The following is an 18,540-nucleotide window of genomic DNA, read 5'->3' on the forward strand; positions in this document are numbered from 1 at the left end:
GGTAATGACACAAACAATGCAAGGTGCTTTGGTAATTTAAAGGTGGAAAACAGTACTGTTAGGTTGAGACCAGTAAAGGCTACCAGAAGGATGGGGTGAGAAGAAGTTAACCAGACTCACTTCACCTTTGAAAAATCAGCTGAATAAGTAAATCACTTAAATAAACAAACATTCACTGAACGTTGACTATAAGCCATGAATTATAAAAGCCAGTGGATATATACTGCTGAAATAAGACACTTCCTGCCCCCAAGAATCTTAAAGTCTACTTGAGCAAAAAGAAGGAAGGATACCAAGAAGGACAGAAAGAGATGAGAAGCAACACAGAAATTTTAGTCATAAGAAACGACATTAAGAAAGATACAAAGGATCATCAACAAGCAGTGAAGCTGGCTAGGGCTTGGGGCAAGTGCAAGATAGTGGAAGATCAAGCGGAACTTTTAAGTTGGTTTCATCCTGCAAGATCTTAACTACTAGACTAACAAATATGAACTAATTCAAAGAACGAGTAAAAGGATGGGAGATTTTTAAGTCATAGTAAGTCCTACTGTATATAGGTTAAAGCTTGGAAAGGCTGATGTAGTAGTAGGACCTATACACAGTGACATAAAAGTAATGTTTAAGTACTGTTTCTTGAAAAGAAGTATAGAGTAAAATGAATAATGTGGTCCAGTTTGTATAAAACAATATGCACAGACAGTGACTCTCAGCAGTATCTGCTCTGCTTACAATCTATCGCAGAAGAATACAGGGAAAGTCAGGGCAGGGGGAAAGGGAGCCATTTAATTTTCATTTTACCAATCTGGGAGGCTTTAGTTTTTTGAGAGAAAATAATATGAAAGGAAGATGGCAAACTGGAAGACAGTACAGTGATGCTGGGCTGCACAGCTGTAGAATTTAACTACACTTTTCTCATCTTTTCACCAAACTTCTCAAAAGAGTGGTCTGTCTCCAATTATTCTTAATCTCCCTTTTCTGCCCCATGAGCACAGGCTTTACAGTCAAACACATTTGGGTCAAACCATAATTCTATCACTTACATCCACATACCAGTTACTACTGACCTCGGTATGGTGAAGTGTACCAGGTATATCTGAGCAAGTGTAACACTTGCCAGCTTTACCAACATTTTATTAAAAAAAAAAAAAAAAAAAAAAAAAAAAAAAAAAAACAAACCAACTTACTGATAAGCTAAAAGAAAAAAAAATTACTATCAAAAAAATAGCCACTGATAAGATGTTTATATATTCAGACTAACTAGTTTATTTCTCTCTCGCTCTCTCTTTCTACTTTTGAGGGGGGAAAAGTAAACGTATATTTACAAATTGTACGACAAACCCTCTGCCCTCCAAGAATTTTAGAGTCGACTTGAGGAAAAAGAAGGATAGAAATAAGGAAAGACAGCACTTAGACCAAGAAGTTTTTATTTCACTTTTGTTTTTTAAGATTTTTTTTAAATGAGCAAATAATTCCAGGTTGACAGCCATTTTCTCTAGAAAACAGCCCGCTGTCTTCTGGCTTCCATTGTTAATACTGAGAAGTCCTCAGTCCTGATAATAGTCAATCCTCTATAGGTGGCATCTTTTAAACTCTTTTGTCTTCAGTGTTCTTCACGTCCATTGTGATTTATCTTGATATGGATTTCTTTTTATTTATTGTGTACATTTATTCTTTTTTTCTCTTATCTTTGCTACTGCCTCAATCCATGCACCTCCAGAATCTCAGTAACAGTCTTCACCCTAGCATATTCTAGTTACTGATATCTGCCTCATCCATAAGAAAGAATCCCTAGGGTCTACTGCACCTCACATTCTGGGCACTTGAAAAATGCCTGAGGGAAAAGGGGACTGGAAATGCCCTGCAAGATGGAATAACTGATGGGGTCAGGTCTTTGCAGAGATAAGAAAGAATGGGGTCCCAGAGTAAATAAAGGGTTAGCCTCACGAGAGAGAATGCATGCCGTTCTTCAGAATGAGTGTGAAACTGAATGGGGTGGGTAGGATGAAAACAGGAAGACTGTGAGGGAAAAAGGAAGCTGACTTGGCTTCACATGCTCAGTTTAATGTGAGGAAGATATTCCTCTAGAGGGGCAAGGGTGGAGGCCTGTGAGAGTAAGAGACAGAACAGAATAGCCACTGTGTTCAATGCTTCAGTCTTAGCAATACTTGACTACTAAGCAATGAGTAAAATGGTTGAATGCCCTACATAGTCAAGGCTTTACAAAATGTAAGGATCTAACAATAAGCGTATGACCAACCTAGATAGCATATTCAAAAGCAGAGACATTACTTTGCCAACAAAGGTTCGTCTAGTCAAGGCTATGGTTTTTCCAGTGGTCATGTATGGATGTGAGAGTTGAACTGTGAAGAAAGCTGAGCGTTGAAGAATTGATGCTTTTGAACTGTGGTGTTGGAGAAGACCCTTTCGAGTCCCTTGGACTGCAAGGAGATCCAACCAGTCCATTCTGAAGGAGATCAGCCCTGGGATTTCTTTGGAAGGAATGATGCTAAAGCTGAAACTCCAGTACTTTAGCCACCTCATGTGAAGAGTTGACTCATTGGAAAAGACTGATGCTGGGAGGGACTGGGGGCAGGAGGAGAAGGGGATGACAGAGGATGAGATGGCTGGATGGCATCATCAACTTGATAGACATGGGTTTGGGTGGACTCCGGGAGTTGATGATGGACAGGGAGGCCTGGCGTGCTTCGATTCATGGGGTCGCAAAGAGTCGGACACGACTGAGTGACTGAACTGAACTGAACTGATACTGTCCCAGCTCTGTTTTCAGAGGAAAAATCTGATCTAAGTGGTTCCATTCTTCTGAAGGTCAGGTACTTCACGGTCAAGCATTTTAAGGGAATCTTTGATTTAAAAATATATGAAACATACAGAGAAAGCTGAGTATTTTTTTTAATTACAACAAGGCCTCTCCTCCATGACTGCATTGAACAGTGTCTCTTCACATAAAAAAACCACAAATGATTGGATGTACCTTAAAAACAGAGCTATGTCTTACTCATTTCTCTATCAGTTTACAGTCTTGCAAAATACCTTGCACAAAGGAGGCCTTCAAATAGTTTTAATGTTAAATAAGAGTTAAATAAGAGGTATATAAAGTCCCTTAGACACTGCAATTTGGGGAGGGGAAATCTACAAATCTTTTTGAAATAACACAAATGTGTCTCTTCTTATGAAGTGGAATGGGCAAGGAAAAAGAGAAAACAGAGCAGTAAGAGAGATGAAAGTGAAGTCGCTTCGTCGTGTCTGACTCTCTGCGACCCCATGGACTGTAGCCTACCAGGCTCCTCCGTCCACAGGATTTTCCAAGCAAGAATACTGGAGTGGGTTGCCATTGCCTTCTCCAAGAGAGATGAGAGTTATTAAAAAAATGTTCTTGGTTGATCCTATTAGTGGATTTAGTCAACATTTCACATGACTTTTCAAATTACAAGCCCTCATAATAGCAAGTGTGCAAAATCTGTAAGGGTTGTGAAACAATGCAACTCAGATGGGGACTTGAACCCACGGTTTTGAAACAGATCACACACATGGCCTCAGGACTTTAATGCAGTTCACCTTCTTGATGTCTCATCACAGAAAGAATTCAGTGAGACACAAAGTGATAGGCAAGAAGTGAATTCATTTAGAAAGAAACAGACTGAACAGAGCATTGCTGCTACTGCTACTGGTAAGTCACTTCAGTCGTGTCTGACCATAGATGGCAGCCCACCATGCTTCCCCGTCCCTGGGATTCTCCAGGCAAGAACACTGGAGTGGGTTGCCATTTCCATGGGCCATCTCAAAAAGCAAGAGGGGCCCCAGAGTATGGGGCTGTCAGTTTTTACAGGGCTGGGTAATTTCATTAGCTAATGAGTGGTAGGATTATTCCAATTATTTTGGGAAGGCACAGGTATTTCCAGGAATTGGGTCACCATCCACATGTTGACCTTTTATGGCTGGCCTTCAAACTGGTGGCTCAGAAGGTAAAGAATCCGCCTGCAATAGAGGAGACCCAGGTTGGATCCCTGAATTGGGAAGATCCCCGAAGAAGGGAATGGCTACCCACTACACTATTCTTGCCTAGAGAACTCCATGGACAGAGGAGCCTGGCTGGCTATAGTCCATGGGGTCACAAAGAGTCAGACACAACTGAACCAACCCACACACACTTTGGAACTGTCATGGAGCTGGTGGGTGTGTCACTTAGCTAATGCTAATGTATTACAATGAGGTTACAGTGAGGCTCACGGTCCACCGGAAGTCAAATCTTCTGCCATCTTCTACCTAGTTGGTTATAACCAGCTTTTGTCATGCCCTATGGCCACGTCCTTTTATAGGGTTCATGAGGTTCTCACGGCAAGTATCCTGGGGTGGTTTGCCATTCCCTCCTCCAGTGGATCACATTTTGTCAGAATTCTCTGCTATGATCCGTCCATCTCGGGTGGCCCTACACGACATGGCTCATAGCTTCATCGAGTTACACAGCCCCTTCACTACAACAAGGCAGTGATGCAAGCTGGATGAGTTACAAGCTGGAATCAAGATAGGCAGGAGAAACATCAATAACCTCAGATATGTGGATGATACCACTCTAATGGCAGAGTGAAGAGGAACTAAAGAGACTCTTGATGAGGGTGAAGGAGGAGAGTGAAAGAGCTGGCTTAAACTAAATATTAAAAAAAAAAAAAAAAAAAAAACTAAAATCATGTCATCCAGCCCCATTACTTCATGGCAATTAGAGGAGGAAAAGGTGGAAGTAGTGACAGATTTCCTCTTCTTGGGCTCTAAAATCACTGCAGATGGTGACTGAAGCCTTGAAATCTGAAGACGTTTGTGGCTTGGCAGGAAAGTTATGACAAAGCTAGACAGTGTGTTGAAAAGCAGAGACATTATTCTGCAGGCAAAGATCTGCATAGTCATGGCTGTGGTATTCCCAATGGTCACATACAGTTGTGAGAGTTGGACCATAAAAAAGGCAGAACACAGAAGAACTGATGCCTTCTAACTATGGTGCTCAAGAAGACTCCTGAGAGTCTCTTGGACAGCAAAAAGATCAACCAGTCAATCTTAAGGGAAATCAAGTCTGAATACTCATTGGAAGGACTGATGCTGAAGCTGAAACTCCAGTATTTGGTCATCTGATGCAAACAGCCGACTCATTGGAAAAGTCCCTGATGATGGAAAAGATTGAGGGCAGAAGGAGAAGAGGGTATCAGAGGATGAGATGATTGAATGGCATCACCGATGCAATGGACATGAGCTTGGGCAAACCTTGGGAGATGGTGAGGGACGAGGGGCCTGGCATGGTGAAGTCCATGGGGTCACAAAGAGTTGGACATGACTGGGCAACAAAGCCTATGTCATTCTTTTAAAGGCTGTGCCCTACCCCCTTCCCTCTCACTTCAGTTGGATCTGTGGGAACATAAAGGGTACATTGACCTCCCAAGACCTTTCCTTTCCATTAATTTAAGGACAAATTATGTCTGAGCACTGTCTTCAAAAGACATCTAGCTTCTATAGCTCTTATTTTCCTTCACATTTCAAAAAGCAATTCTTTTCTATACTTGAAAGTCGACATCATTTTGCCAACAAAGGTCCGTATAGTCAAAGCTATGGTTTTTCCAGTAGTCATGAACGGATGTGAGAGTTGGACTATGAAGAAGGCTGAGTGCCAAAGAACTGATGCTTTTGAACTGTGGTGTTGGAGAAGACTCTTGAGAGTCCCATGGACAGCAAGGAGAGCACGGCAGTCAACTGTGAATATTCACTGGAAGGCCTGATGCTGAAGCTGAAGCTCCAATACTTTGGCTACTTGATGCCAAGAGCTGACTCGCTGGAAAAGACCCTGATCCTAGGAAAGATTGAGGACAAGAAGAGAAGAGGATGACAAAGAATGAGATGGTTGGATGGCATCCCTGACTCAGTGTACATGAGTTTGAGCAAACTCCAGGAGAGAGTGAAGGACAGGGAAGCTGGCGTGCTGCAGTCCATGGGGTCACAAACAGTCAAACACGACTTAGCGACTGAACAACAACAAAATGCTTGAAAGACCTTCTATAGAACTAAGGATCTAACCATTAAACATATTCAATGGAAACACTCAAAGTAATGATTTCATTACCCTTACTTAATGACCACCCTCTCTTCCTGGGAGCCACCTAAAATAGGGTAAACCAAAACTGTGCAGTCTATGACATATGTATGGCCAAACAGACTTGAAGCCCTAGATTAGGAAAAATTCACTCTTTTATTTAATGAAACACTGTAATCCATGTAAATTTTCCATATAGCTTCATGTTAACTGCCTAACTATATGCTATCGCAGATTTTAGTCTCACAACAGTAAGGTAGTGACAAAAATTAAGACTCGAAACAGAGAATAAGGAAATGACAGAGGTTGGGCTGAGTCACTGTGATGTTCTATAAAATTACAAGGTTTATCAAGGAAATAAAAAACATGACTTTAAAACATTTTTAAAAGTGAGTCAGCCCCAAAGAACTGAAAATAGCTCTATTCACAATAGCCAAAAGGTGGAAACAGACCCAAATGGCCATCAACGGATGAATAAACAAATTGTGGCATCCTTTCATACAATGGAATATTATTTAGCCATAAAAAGGAATAAGTACTGATACATGCAATAATACAGATGAATATTGAAAACATACACTGAAAGAAGCCAGACACAAAAGGCCACATACGGTATGGTTCATTTATAGGAAATAAACAGAATAGGCAAGTCCACAGAGTCACTAGACTAGTGCCTGCCAGAGCCTGGGCCTGGGAAGAGGGAAATATGAGGAAGGGAGAAACCAAGAGTGACTGCTTAATGGGTCTAGGATTTCCTTTTGGGGTGATAAAAATGTTCTAGAACTAGACAGTGGTGATGGTTGCACAATGCTATTAATGTACTTGATGCCACTCAATTATAGCCTTTAAAACAGTTAAAATGATGAATTTTATTATATGAACTTTACCACCTTCCAAAGAAACGTAGGTCACAATTTTCTATTTTAGGAATAAGAATTGGAACACAGTTTATTCTACTCAGCCGAGCATACATACACTAAAAACCGCAGGAATTCAGAGCAAGGTTTTGCTATCTATGTGTTCCTTAGCCAAGTTATTTAAGCTCCTCTGAACCTTCCTCATCTATAAAATGGGTGTATAATAAAATTATTTATTTTATATAAATGTTATGAAGATAAAATAGAGATAAAACAATCTAAGCACAAAGTCAGGCCCATTAAAATTAAATTGATCAATTTTATTGAATCTCAGCCCTTGAGTAGGTGTCTTCAGTATTCTGTGTGATGAAATTAGCAGGATGTATAAATCACTTGGACTGTATATGAGACTATATGGCTGTCTGTAGGAAAGGCATTTGCAAGCTTCTTAGATTTATAGCTCAACTAGCCTCTTTGTCCATAGAACACCATTTTTGCTTCAAAGAACAACTGACAGACAAATTATGGTTATTCAGACTTGGCTTTTTGGCAGATATTTTCTCAAAAAAGAACTTCATGGAAAACAATTACCAGTATTTTTTTTTTCCAATAACAAAATTCAAGCTTTCAAGTGAAAACAAGAATTTTGGAAAACATGTATCTGCTACCATGAGCTTGACAGCTTCCCATACTTAAGAGATTTTGATGAAATTAGTAGTGATATTCATGTACTTTTTTCTCCAGTTTTCCTGAGATATAATTGACATTCATCCCACACAAAAAAAACTGATTCTGTACCCTTTTTTCTTCCATTAACTCAAAATTCACTTTCATTGGAACTGAAAGAGGAGACAACTGAGATTATTAATTCAAATTGAGATAAGCGAAACTTTACAAGAGACCCTCCAGGAAAGCAATCTGGAGGCCTGCCTAGAGACACAGATTTTCTCTAGAGGATTGTTTGTTCTGTGTGAGCTCTGTTTTATCCTGTCCCAGTGAAAAGGCCACACAAAAACAAACTTCCGATTCAAGATGGGCTCCTCTGCTCACCAAAGGCCCTGCATAGGCTAAAAAATAGCTAACACTGAAAACGGCCTCAGAAATAGCATGGGTTGCAGACGGAGAATCTCTAACAGGGATTGAGGTGTGGTAGTAACAAAAGTTAAAAGCAGCAACCATTTTTAATGTATGATGTTAGCAAGTGCCAAGCACTGATCTAGGAATTTTATATTAATTCCATCTTAATATTCCTATGTAATTTGTGTTACAGTCCTGTTTTGCCCTTTTATTCATTAGATCTGCATTATGTCACTTTTGAAACTACCATCCTAGTATGCCATTCTTCTGCCTCCTATTATCCTAGAAAACATCAAGGAAGCACTGAGTTCCATAAAAACTAGATTGCTACTATCAATATCCACCAACCAAGTAATTTAATAATTACCAAACTAAAAGTCTGATAACTTCTTCCACCAACAAATTCCTCTTGCAAAATATTAACTTACTATTTCAGAATAAGAAATACAATACACTCCTTACAATAATAAGATCTCAAAGAAAAGGAATCAAAACTACCTGAACTTCCAGGAATGCTTTGAGGCACCTCTTGATTAAAACAAAGGAATATTTCAGAAACATACCTGTTGGAGCCATCTTTCATATGGACTTTGGCATAAAGAACATCCACCATGCCAGGATCATCATTCATGTATTCTATCCCTGACATCTCTACTTCCAGGGGTTTGCCCCCTGAAATGTCACTGCAAAGGAAAAAACATTAGATTTTCAAAATTTTTTAAGCTAAGAGGGCTATTACATTTTGAAATATGATAAATATAGAGAGTCAAATATTACAAAAATGAAGTCGTTGGGGTTTTTTTATTTAACTAACATGATTTAACTGTCCTTCTAATTTCAAACTGATACATGTTTAATGAACACAAACTAGAACCACAAGTATTCCTAAAGTCACACCATATCTATCCCAACACCAGTTTATTATTAATAGCATATCTAAGAAATGTCTAATCAAAGGCCAAGTAATGCCAGTTCTGACTGACAAAGACATTTACTACACTGCCCACCTCTCCAGCTGTTAGGGAAATTAAAATGGAGGTGGTCTTGTTCAGGCTTCAGATGTAGGGGAGAGGATTCCAACCAACTTCTGACCTTGTCTGGGCCCTGCCTGGACTATGTGCCTGCTTGTGAACACACCAATTGTTACCAGTAAGTCAAGTGGCACTTTAGATAAGAAAGGGAGTGGATCTTGGAATTTTTCAAGCCCCTGGAGGCCTAGCTAACCCCATTGGAGTCTAACAAAATTTGGTGACTCACAAGATGAAACAATCAGCATCGTAAAAGAAAACCACAGCTGCATTTCTGCACACAAACTGATGATGATACCAGTTTGTGGCCTGGGATTATAAATGGGAGCCCCCCCAAACTGCAATTCAAAATCTCGCCCACGGAGTAGATGAATGGCCCAGGGCCCTTTTCCAGTTGAGACTCCAGATTGCTGTTAATGAGGTATTTCCAAGAAGGGTTCAAGTCTGGGTGTAGGTGTCAGCTCAATTTGGTGATGTATACTCTGCATCTTCTCTGTATTGTTTCTATTTCTTTTTTTCCCCAATGACTGTATATTGAAATTAAGTTAAATAATCTTCTATTAGAAGTTAAAATTGTTTGTGTGTAATGAGTGGTTTGTTAATGAATCCTTCAAACCTAAAACAAGGCAAAACATTCGGCAAAATACCAGTTTTTAACCTCATTATTTCTACAAATTGCAAACAGTACTTTATTCATGTAACAACACTGAAGGTGCAAATTGGTAACACATCTTTAAGAGCAAGTTGGCAATATTTGTAAAAAGTCTTCAAGAATAGAAACCCTTTGCCCAAGCAATTCAATTCCTTGCCCAAATAATCATAAATTCAGGCACATATCCAACCACAGCCAATAAAGTTCTTTCAGAAGAATTCCAACAGATAAATGCAGAAGTAAAAACAGAATCAGAATATCACCATTCTGCAACCCCTGATGAAATATTTAATCAGTTTCATTATTTGTACAAAGGATGGAAAGTGGAAGTGTTAGTCACTCAATCATGTCCGACTCTTTGCGACCCCATGGACTGTAGCCCTCCAGACTCCTCTGTCCAGGGGATTTTCCAGTCAGGAATACTGGAATGGGTTGCCATTTCCTTCTCCAGGGTATCTTCCCAAGTCAGGAATCGAACTGAAATCTCCTGCATTGCAAGCAGATTCTTTATCATCTGAGCTACCAGAGAAGCCACCAAGGATGGAGATAAGAAAAATTAAACATATACATTATATACACACACACACACACACACATATATATGCTTGTACATATGTAAAATCTCTGAACTGATACAATACAAAGAAACTGCTAAAATCTGTTGCCTTTAGAGATCAGAGTGCTTGGTGGGATAGCAGTGGGAAGGAAACTCTTCACCACGTATCCTTTGTACTTAAAAATTTTTTGAACCATACAAATGTATTATTCATTAAAAAGTTAAAATAAAAATACATGCAAAAGAAGTCAAATACAAGAAGTATATATACTGCACATACATGAAAAAGAAGCAAAACATAAAAGTATATGTGCTTAATGATCCTATTTATATGATATTAAAGAACAAGCACATTTAATCTATGATAACAGAAATCAGAACAGCAGTTACTTCTGGAAGAAGTGCATTTACTGGAAAAGAGCATGAAGGAACATCCTAGGGTGATGGCAATATTCTACAAGGAGATTTGGGTGAGGTTACACGGATATACACATTTATTAAAATTTATCAACTACACTTAAGATCCATAAATTTTACTGTAAGTAAAACACCGTAAAGCAAAAATACATATATGAATACAAAAAAGTATGGGCACATATGCTCCAAAGTGCTGATGGCAATTATCTTTAGGTAATAAATACTACAAGGGACATCTTCTTTATCCACAATTTTGGGCTTTTATAAAGCTAGTATGTATTGCTCTTCTGTTAAATAAAACCCACCATCTTGCTTTCTTCACAGAACCCTTAAACAGATTTATACTTCAACTAGTAAATAGCTGTGCCAACCCAAAACCCAGCTAAAACTCAGCTCACCACACAGCCTTCTCCAGGTCCCATGAGGCCAAGGACTCTATTCATATTTTCTACTCCCATATCCCCAGCACCTGGAACAGTGCCTTATATAAAGTGAGTACTTAGTAAATCTCTGATGATATTCCACTATAAATGAAGAAGATGTTCTGGACAATTTTGTGATTATGGACATATGCCTATATTATCATTGAATAAAATGTGGTACTGGCTCAGAGACAACAGGATGTTAGGATTAATCAAAAGATAATTCCAAATAAAGAAAAATGAAAAAGTCTTACTGATATTTAATTGAGGCTCAGGGAGATTCTTTAGGAATCCTGATGATAGACTCCCTTAAAACATTCAGTTTAGTTCACTTCAGTCGCTCAGTCGTGTCCGACTCTTTGCGACCCCATGAATCGCAGCACGCCAGGCCTCCCTGTCCATCACCAACTCCCAGAGTCCACCCAGACTCACGTCCATAGAGTCAGTGATGCCATCCAGCCATCTCATCCTCTGTTGTCCCCTTCTCCTCCTGCCCCAAATCCCTCACAGCATCAGAGTCTTTTCCAATGAGTCAACTCTTCGCATGAGGTGGCCAAAGTACTGGAGTTTCAGCTTCAGCATCATTCCTTCCAAAGAAATCCCAGGGCTGATCTCCTTCAGAATGGACTGGTTGGATCTCCTTGCAGTCCAAGGGACTCTCAAGAGTCTTCTCCAACACCACAGTTCAAAAGCATCAATTCTTCAGCGCTCGGCCTTCTTTACAGTCCAACTCTCACATCCATACATGACCACAGGAAAAACCACAGCCTTGACTAGACGGACCTTTGTTGGCAAAGTGATGTCTCTGCTTTTGAATATGCTGTCTAGGTTGGACATAACCTTCCTTCCAAGGAGTAAGCGTCTTTTAATTTCATGGCTGCAGTCACCATCTGCAGGGATTCTGGAGCCCCCAAAAATAAAGTCTGACACCGTTTCCACTGTTTCCCCATCTATTTCCCATGAAGTTATGGGACCGGATGCCATGATCTTCGTTTTCTGAATGTTGAGCTTTAAGCCAACTTTTTCACTCTCCACTTTCACTTTCATCAAGAGGCTTTTTAGTTCCTCTTCACTTTCTGCCATAAGGGTGGTGTCATCTGCATATCTGAGGTGATTGATATTTCTCCCGGCAATCTTGATTCCAGCTTGTGTTTCTTCCAGCCCAGCGTTTCTCATGATGTACTCTGCATATAAGTTAAATAAGCAGGGTGACAATATACAGCCTTGACATACTCCTTTTCCTATTTGGAACCAGTCTGTTGTTCCATGTCCAGTTCTAACTGTTGCTTCCTGACCTGCATATAGGTTTCTCAAGAGGCAGGTCAGGTGGTCTGGTACTCCCATCTCTTTCAGAATTTTCCACAGTTTATTGTGATCCACACAGTCAAAGGCTTTGGCAGAGTCAATAAAGCAGAAATAGATGTTTTTCTGGAACTCTCTTGCTTTTTCGATGATCCAGCAGATGTTGGCAATTTGATCTCTGGTTCCTCTGCCTTTTCTAAAACCAGCTTGAACATCAGGAAGTTCAAGGTTCACATATTGCTGAAGCCTGGCTTGGAGAATTTTGAGCATTACTTTACTAGCGCGTGAGATGAGTGCAATTGTGCGGTAGTTTGAGCATTCTTTGGCATTGCCTTTCTTTGGGATTGGAATGAAAACTGACCTTTTCCAGTCCTGTGGCCACTGCTGAGGCTGGCATATTGAGTGCATTGAGTGCAGCACTTACACAGCCTCATCTTTCAGGGTTTGAAATAGCTCAACTGGAATTCCATCACCTCCACTAGGTTTGTTCATAGTGATGCTTTCTAAGGCCCACTTGACTTCACATTCCAGGATGTCTGGCTCTAAGCTTTAAGCTTTAAGTCACTGGCTCTAGGTCAGTGATCACACCATCATGATTATCTGGGTCATGAAGATCTTTTTTGTACAGTTCTTCTGTGTATTCTTGCCACCTCTTCTTGATATCTTCTGCTTCTGTTAGGTCCATATCATTTCTGTCCTTTATCGAGCCCATCTTTGCATGAAATGTTCCCTTGGTATCTCTAATTTTCTTGAAGAGATCTCTAGTCTTTCCCATTCTGTTGTTTTCCTCTTAAAACATTAAGGCCATTATTATTTCACAAGACCAGAATTTTTCTAAGAAACTAAATAACCCAACTATTTCAGGCAGTCACTTGAATGAAAAAATAACAGCCTCAATCATCTCTATAACCACCTCCAGTAAGTGGGATATTCGAAAACACAAGCCGAACTCCGAAATATCACCTGACTGAAGACTTTAGCTTCAATCAGCAATACAGGGTATCTTCAGTCCTAGTAATAGCCAAAGAATTCAATATGAAAGACTGCCATTCAATCCATTCTAGTGCAGTCAACAAAAATGCTTTCAGGAAAAAAAAAAAAAGTTTAATACTAAGTATACACTCCTCTACATTTTTTTCAGCTCCAACTCTGCATTGTTATACCACCAGAAAGCACCATACCATTGGTTTAGTTTCCCACTATAAAACTTGTACCAGGTTATACTTAATGTTACACACTCAATTTCATGTCACACCCACGTGAACAATGTTTTTTTTATCTTCTGCAAAACTCCCGTTAAAGACACTGCTCATCATCATTCTTGGGTTCTTTATGCTAAGATTTACACAAATTTTTCTTGGACTGAGAGGCAGAAAAGGATTCTCTCCCTTAAAATTATTATGCTTCTTTTTATCAGACAAGAACTTTAATAACTGGTGTGTTCCTTTTTAGAATTTAGTTCAAGTACACTGACCCTTGAAAACAGCACTAAATTTTAATGTTCTAGCACAATTATTATCTAACCTCAGTTTCTAGATAGAATTTTCTTCCCATTCCATCTTTATGGTTTCTAATCTGTCTTAACATTTCTTTTGTATATACGCCCTCACTCTAAATGACCTCAAGCTCTCGGAATTAGATGGGGCACCAAAAACAAAACACTGAAACAGGATCCAAAGTCTGCCTTACCAGCGGAAACAGAAACTCTTTCAACATATCTCTAGGATTTATCGAGAGATAGAATTAAAGAGCAGTAAAGAAAAACGCTGATAAATGCTCTTTGTCCTGGTGACCAAACTATTCCAGCTGGGACACCAGTGAGCACACTTTACAACGGAAACATATCCAAGGCAATAATTAGGAACATTTGCCCTTGGGTATTTTCCCTTCCCTTCTCTCCTCATTCTTCTCCCTTTTTAACTTATTTGGTTTTACTTCAGGCCTACTGGGAACACTCAGGTATGAGTTGAGTGATACGGGAGCTAAGGAAGAGCTGCATATTTGTCAGACTATATACTCAGAACCACTGCACTGTTTGTTTCATATCTCACAAAGAAAAGTCACAAGGGACACATTTGAGTATTAGTACTTACTGAACACTGTGAATAATTCATCTGAAATCTACACAGCTACATGAGCCTTAAGCTTAAGAACTGAAATCAAAATTCTATTTCTGGTCAAGTAACATCCCTTAAACTCAATCACCACCAAATTTGAAACAAATGTTCAACCAACCACCCATTTCTTTAGAATATTTATATATCACCACAGTTTTAATTAGATTCCAATACAGCCACATTTATTTAATATCTCAATTTAAAAAGCCATCAAATTAAGCTACAGCATGTTATACGAAAAACTGAAGGCAGAAGGGGACAACAGAGGACCAGATGGTTAGATGGCATCACTGACTCAATGGACATGAGTTTGAGCAAGCTCCAGGAGATGGTGAAGGACAGGGAAGCCTGGTGTGCTTCGGTCCATGGGGTCACAAAGAGTAGGACATGACTGAGTGACTGAACAACCACAAATTCATTCCCAATGTTTTCCATTTTTATATTTTAATTTGAAATCTTTATATCATAAAAGGCTTGGGTTAGAAATGCCATTATTTACTGACATTTTTTCAAAGCATACCAAGTACAAAGATTGAGATCAAAGATCAACAATAGTGAAGAAAAAGAAGGCAGATGATGCAATTCCCACCAGGGCTTTATTAGAAGTACTTGGGCTTCCCTGGTGGCTCAGACAGTAAAGCATCTGTCTGCAATGCAGGAGACCAGGGTTCCATCCCTCGGTCAGGAAGATCCCCTGGAGAAGGAAATGGCAGCCCACTCCAGTACTCTTGCCTGGAAAATCCCATGGACGGAAAAGCCTGGTAGGCTACAGTCGTCCATGGGGTTGCAAAGAGTTGGACATGACTGAGTGACTTCACTTTCACTTTTCTTTCTTTTAGGAAAATCAGGCATATTGAGACAAACAACCAATACTGATTATCATCCCTCTAGCCGATCAGGTAAATTAATTTTGCACTATATACTTTTTAAACAAGTGTATGTGACAGAGAAGGTGAGAGAAGGCAGCTGGAAAGGCTTGCTTTACTTGTTGGTTTCAAATCTTTCCAGCTTTTTGAAAAGAGCATCTTCAAAAAATTTTTGCCTGCACTGCAGATTTTTGGCAGGGTAACGTGTCCTATTTCAAAAGCTTTGCTGAATTTGAAAAACTACAATTACTGTTTTCATCCTGTCATGTCAAAAATTCTTAGTAACTATTAAGGACACTCTTCATTCCCTATGCACACCAACCCTGACATGCTTAAAGGGTTCAGATTTGGCATTTAGTCACAAAAGGCACCAACAGACATAAAAGAGAAGAACTCAGCTAAATCCTCACATAGCTCAGGATAAAGCTTCCATGATTAAAATTCTGTGACCTGATTTTCATAAAGTAAAAAAACAAATACTTCTTTAAACAAATATTTTATCTGCCTTTAATTTTTTTCTTCACAGGATTATCCTAATGGCAGCCAAAAAATGCAGCTGCTTCCAGTTCTGTTTAACAAAAAGCAATCTGGGAAGTTAAAGTATCAGAAGTATTTTATCTTAAACAAGGTAAAATGGCTCTGCTTCATAAAGTAAAGCATAAAGTTTTATTTTATGCAAGGAAAACTATAAATATCTAAGTACAAACATCAAGTTATTTTGAATTTTAGGTAAGATAAGAGAGAAAATAGTTATTTCCATCACTAAGCAAACAAGACAAAGTATTCCTTGCTGTTTGATATTCAGAAAGAACAGGTAGCTGCAAACCTGATCAGCTTATGATTTTGTTCAAGAAAAATATTTTGTCTTCAAAATAATTAATGGAAAAAATGAGAACTGGCTGACAGATAAGTCTCTTTATTACAGTTTCATATACAACATCAGTTCAGTTCAGTGGCTCAGTCGTTTCTGAATCTTTGCAACCCCATACACTGTAGCACGCAAGACCTCCCTGTCCATTGCCAACTTCCTGAGTTCACTCAAACTCATGTCCATTGAGTCAGTGATGCCATCCAGCTATCTCATCCTCTGTCATGTCCTTCTCCTCCCGCCTTCAATCTTTCCCAGCATCAGGGTCTTTTCAAATGAGTCAGTTCTTCGCATCAGGTGGCCAAAGTACTGGAGTTTCAGCTTCAGCATCAGTCCTTCCAACGAATATTCAGGACTGATTTCCTTTAGGATGGACTGGTTGGATCTCCTTATATATACAACATAACTATAGAAAAATCTTAAAACATTTTACCTTGTTTTACCCAATGAATAGGTAGCCCATTTCTACAAGATCATGTCAGAATAGGATGGGACCTGTATTTTATGATTTCTGTTCGTTTCCAAGGCAAACCATTCAATTTCATGGTAATCCAAGCCTATGCTCCAACCAGTAAAGCTGAAGAAGCTGAAGTTGAACGGTTCTATGAAGACCTACAAGACCTTTTAGAACTAACACCCAAAAAAGATGTCCTTTTCATTATAGGGGACTGGAATGCAAAAGTAGGAAGTCAAGAAACACCTGGAGTAACAGGCAAATTTGGGCTTGGAGTATGGAATGAAGCAGGGCAAAGGCTAATAGAGTTTTGCCAAGAGAACACACTTCTCATAGCAAACACCCTCTTCCAACAACACAAGAGAAGACTCTACACATGGACATCACAAGATGGTCAACACGGAAATCAGTCTGATTATATTCTTTGCAGCCAAAGATGGAGAAGCTCTATACAGTCAACAAAAACAAGACCAGGAGTTGACTGTGGCCCAGATCATGAACTCCTTACTGCCAAATTCAGACATAAATTGAAGAAAGTAGGGAAAACCACTAGACCGTTCAGGTATGACCTAAATCAAATCCCTTATGATTATACAGAGGAAGTGAGAAATAGATTTAAGGGACTAGATCTGATAAAGTGCCTGATGAACTATGGACGGAGGAGACAGGGATCAAGACCATCCCCATGGAAAAGAAATGCAAAAAAGCAAAATGGCTGTCTGAGGAAGCCTTACGAATAGCTGTGAAAAGAAGGGAAGTGAAAAGCAAAGGAAAAAAGGAAAGATATAAGCATTTGAATGCAGAGTTCCAAAGAATAGCAAGGAGAGATAAGAAAGCCTTCCTCAGCGATCAATGCAAAGAAATAGAGGAAAACAACAGAATGGGAAAGACTAGTGATCTCTTCAAGAAAATTAGAGATACCAAGGGAACATTTCATGCAAAGATGGGCTCAATAAAGGACAGAAATGGGATGGACCTAACAGAAGCAGAAGACATTAAGAAGAGGTGGCAAGAATACACAGAAGAACTGTACAAAAAAGATCTTCATGACCCAGATAAGCACGATGGTGTGATCACTCACCTAGAGCCAGACATCCTGGAATGTGAAGTCAAGTGGGCCTTAGAAAGCATCACTACGAACAAAGTTAGTGGAGGTGATGGAATTCCAGTTGAGCTATTTCAAATTCTGAAAGATGATGCTGTGAAAGTGCCGCACTCAATATGCCAGCCAATTTGGAAAACTCAGCAGTGGCCACAGGACTGGAAAAGGTCAGTTTTCATTCCAATCCCAAAGAAAGGCAATGCCAAAGAATGCTCAAACTACCGCACAATTGCACTCATCTCACACGCTAGTAAAGTAATGCTCAAAATTCTCCAAGCCAGGCTTCTACAGTACGTGAACCGTGAACTTCCAGATGTTCAAGCTGGTTTTAGAAAAGGCAGAGGAACCAGAGATCAAACTGCCAACATCCGCTGGATCATCGAAAAAGCAAGAGAGTTCCAGAAAAACATCTATTTCTGCTTTATTGACTCTGCCAAAGCCTTTGACTGTGTGGATCACAATAAACTGTGGAAAATTCTGAAAGAGATGGGAATACCAGACCACCTGACCTGCCTCTTGAGAAACCTATATGCAGGTCAGGAAGCAACAGTTAGAACTGGACATGGAACAATAGACTGGTTCCAAATAGGAAAAGGAGTCCGTCAAGGCTGAATATTGTCACCCTGCTTATTTAACTTATATGCAGAGTACATCATGAGAAACGCTGGGCTGGAAGAAACACAAGCTGGAATCAAGACTGCTGGGAGAAATATCAATAACCTCAGATATGC

The 18,540-nt window shown here is 39.5% G+C and overlaps 1 protein-coding gene across 5 annotated transcripts in view; it reads right to left on the reverse strand.

The window, feature by feature from the left end:
- ASCC1 (activating signal cointegrator 1 complex subunit 1) overlaps window positions 1-18,540 on the reverse strand; it is a 112,195-nt gene that overhangs the window by 43,869 nt on the left and 49,786 nt on the right. For all 5 annotated transcript variants that reach the window (XM_025284704.3, XM_025284706.3, XM_044942239.2 and 2 more), the window contains one exon: window positions 8,589-8,708. In XM_025284704.3, coding sequence (XP_025140489.1) covers window positions 8,589-8,708 — 120 coding nt within the window. The remainder of the gene's footprint in view (window positions 1-8,588; window positions 8,709-18,540) is intronic.

The sequence above is a fragment of the Bubalus bubalis genome, chromosome 4 (assembly GCF_019923935.1).
Source record: "Bubalus bubalis isolate 160015118507 breed Murrah chromosome 4, NDDB_SH_1, whole genome shotgun sequence".
In the NCBI taxonomy this organism is placed as follows: Eukaryota; Metazoa; Chordata; class Mammalia; order Artiodactyla; family Bovidae; genus Bubalus; species Bubalus bubalis.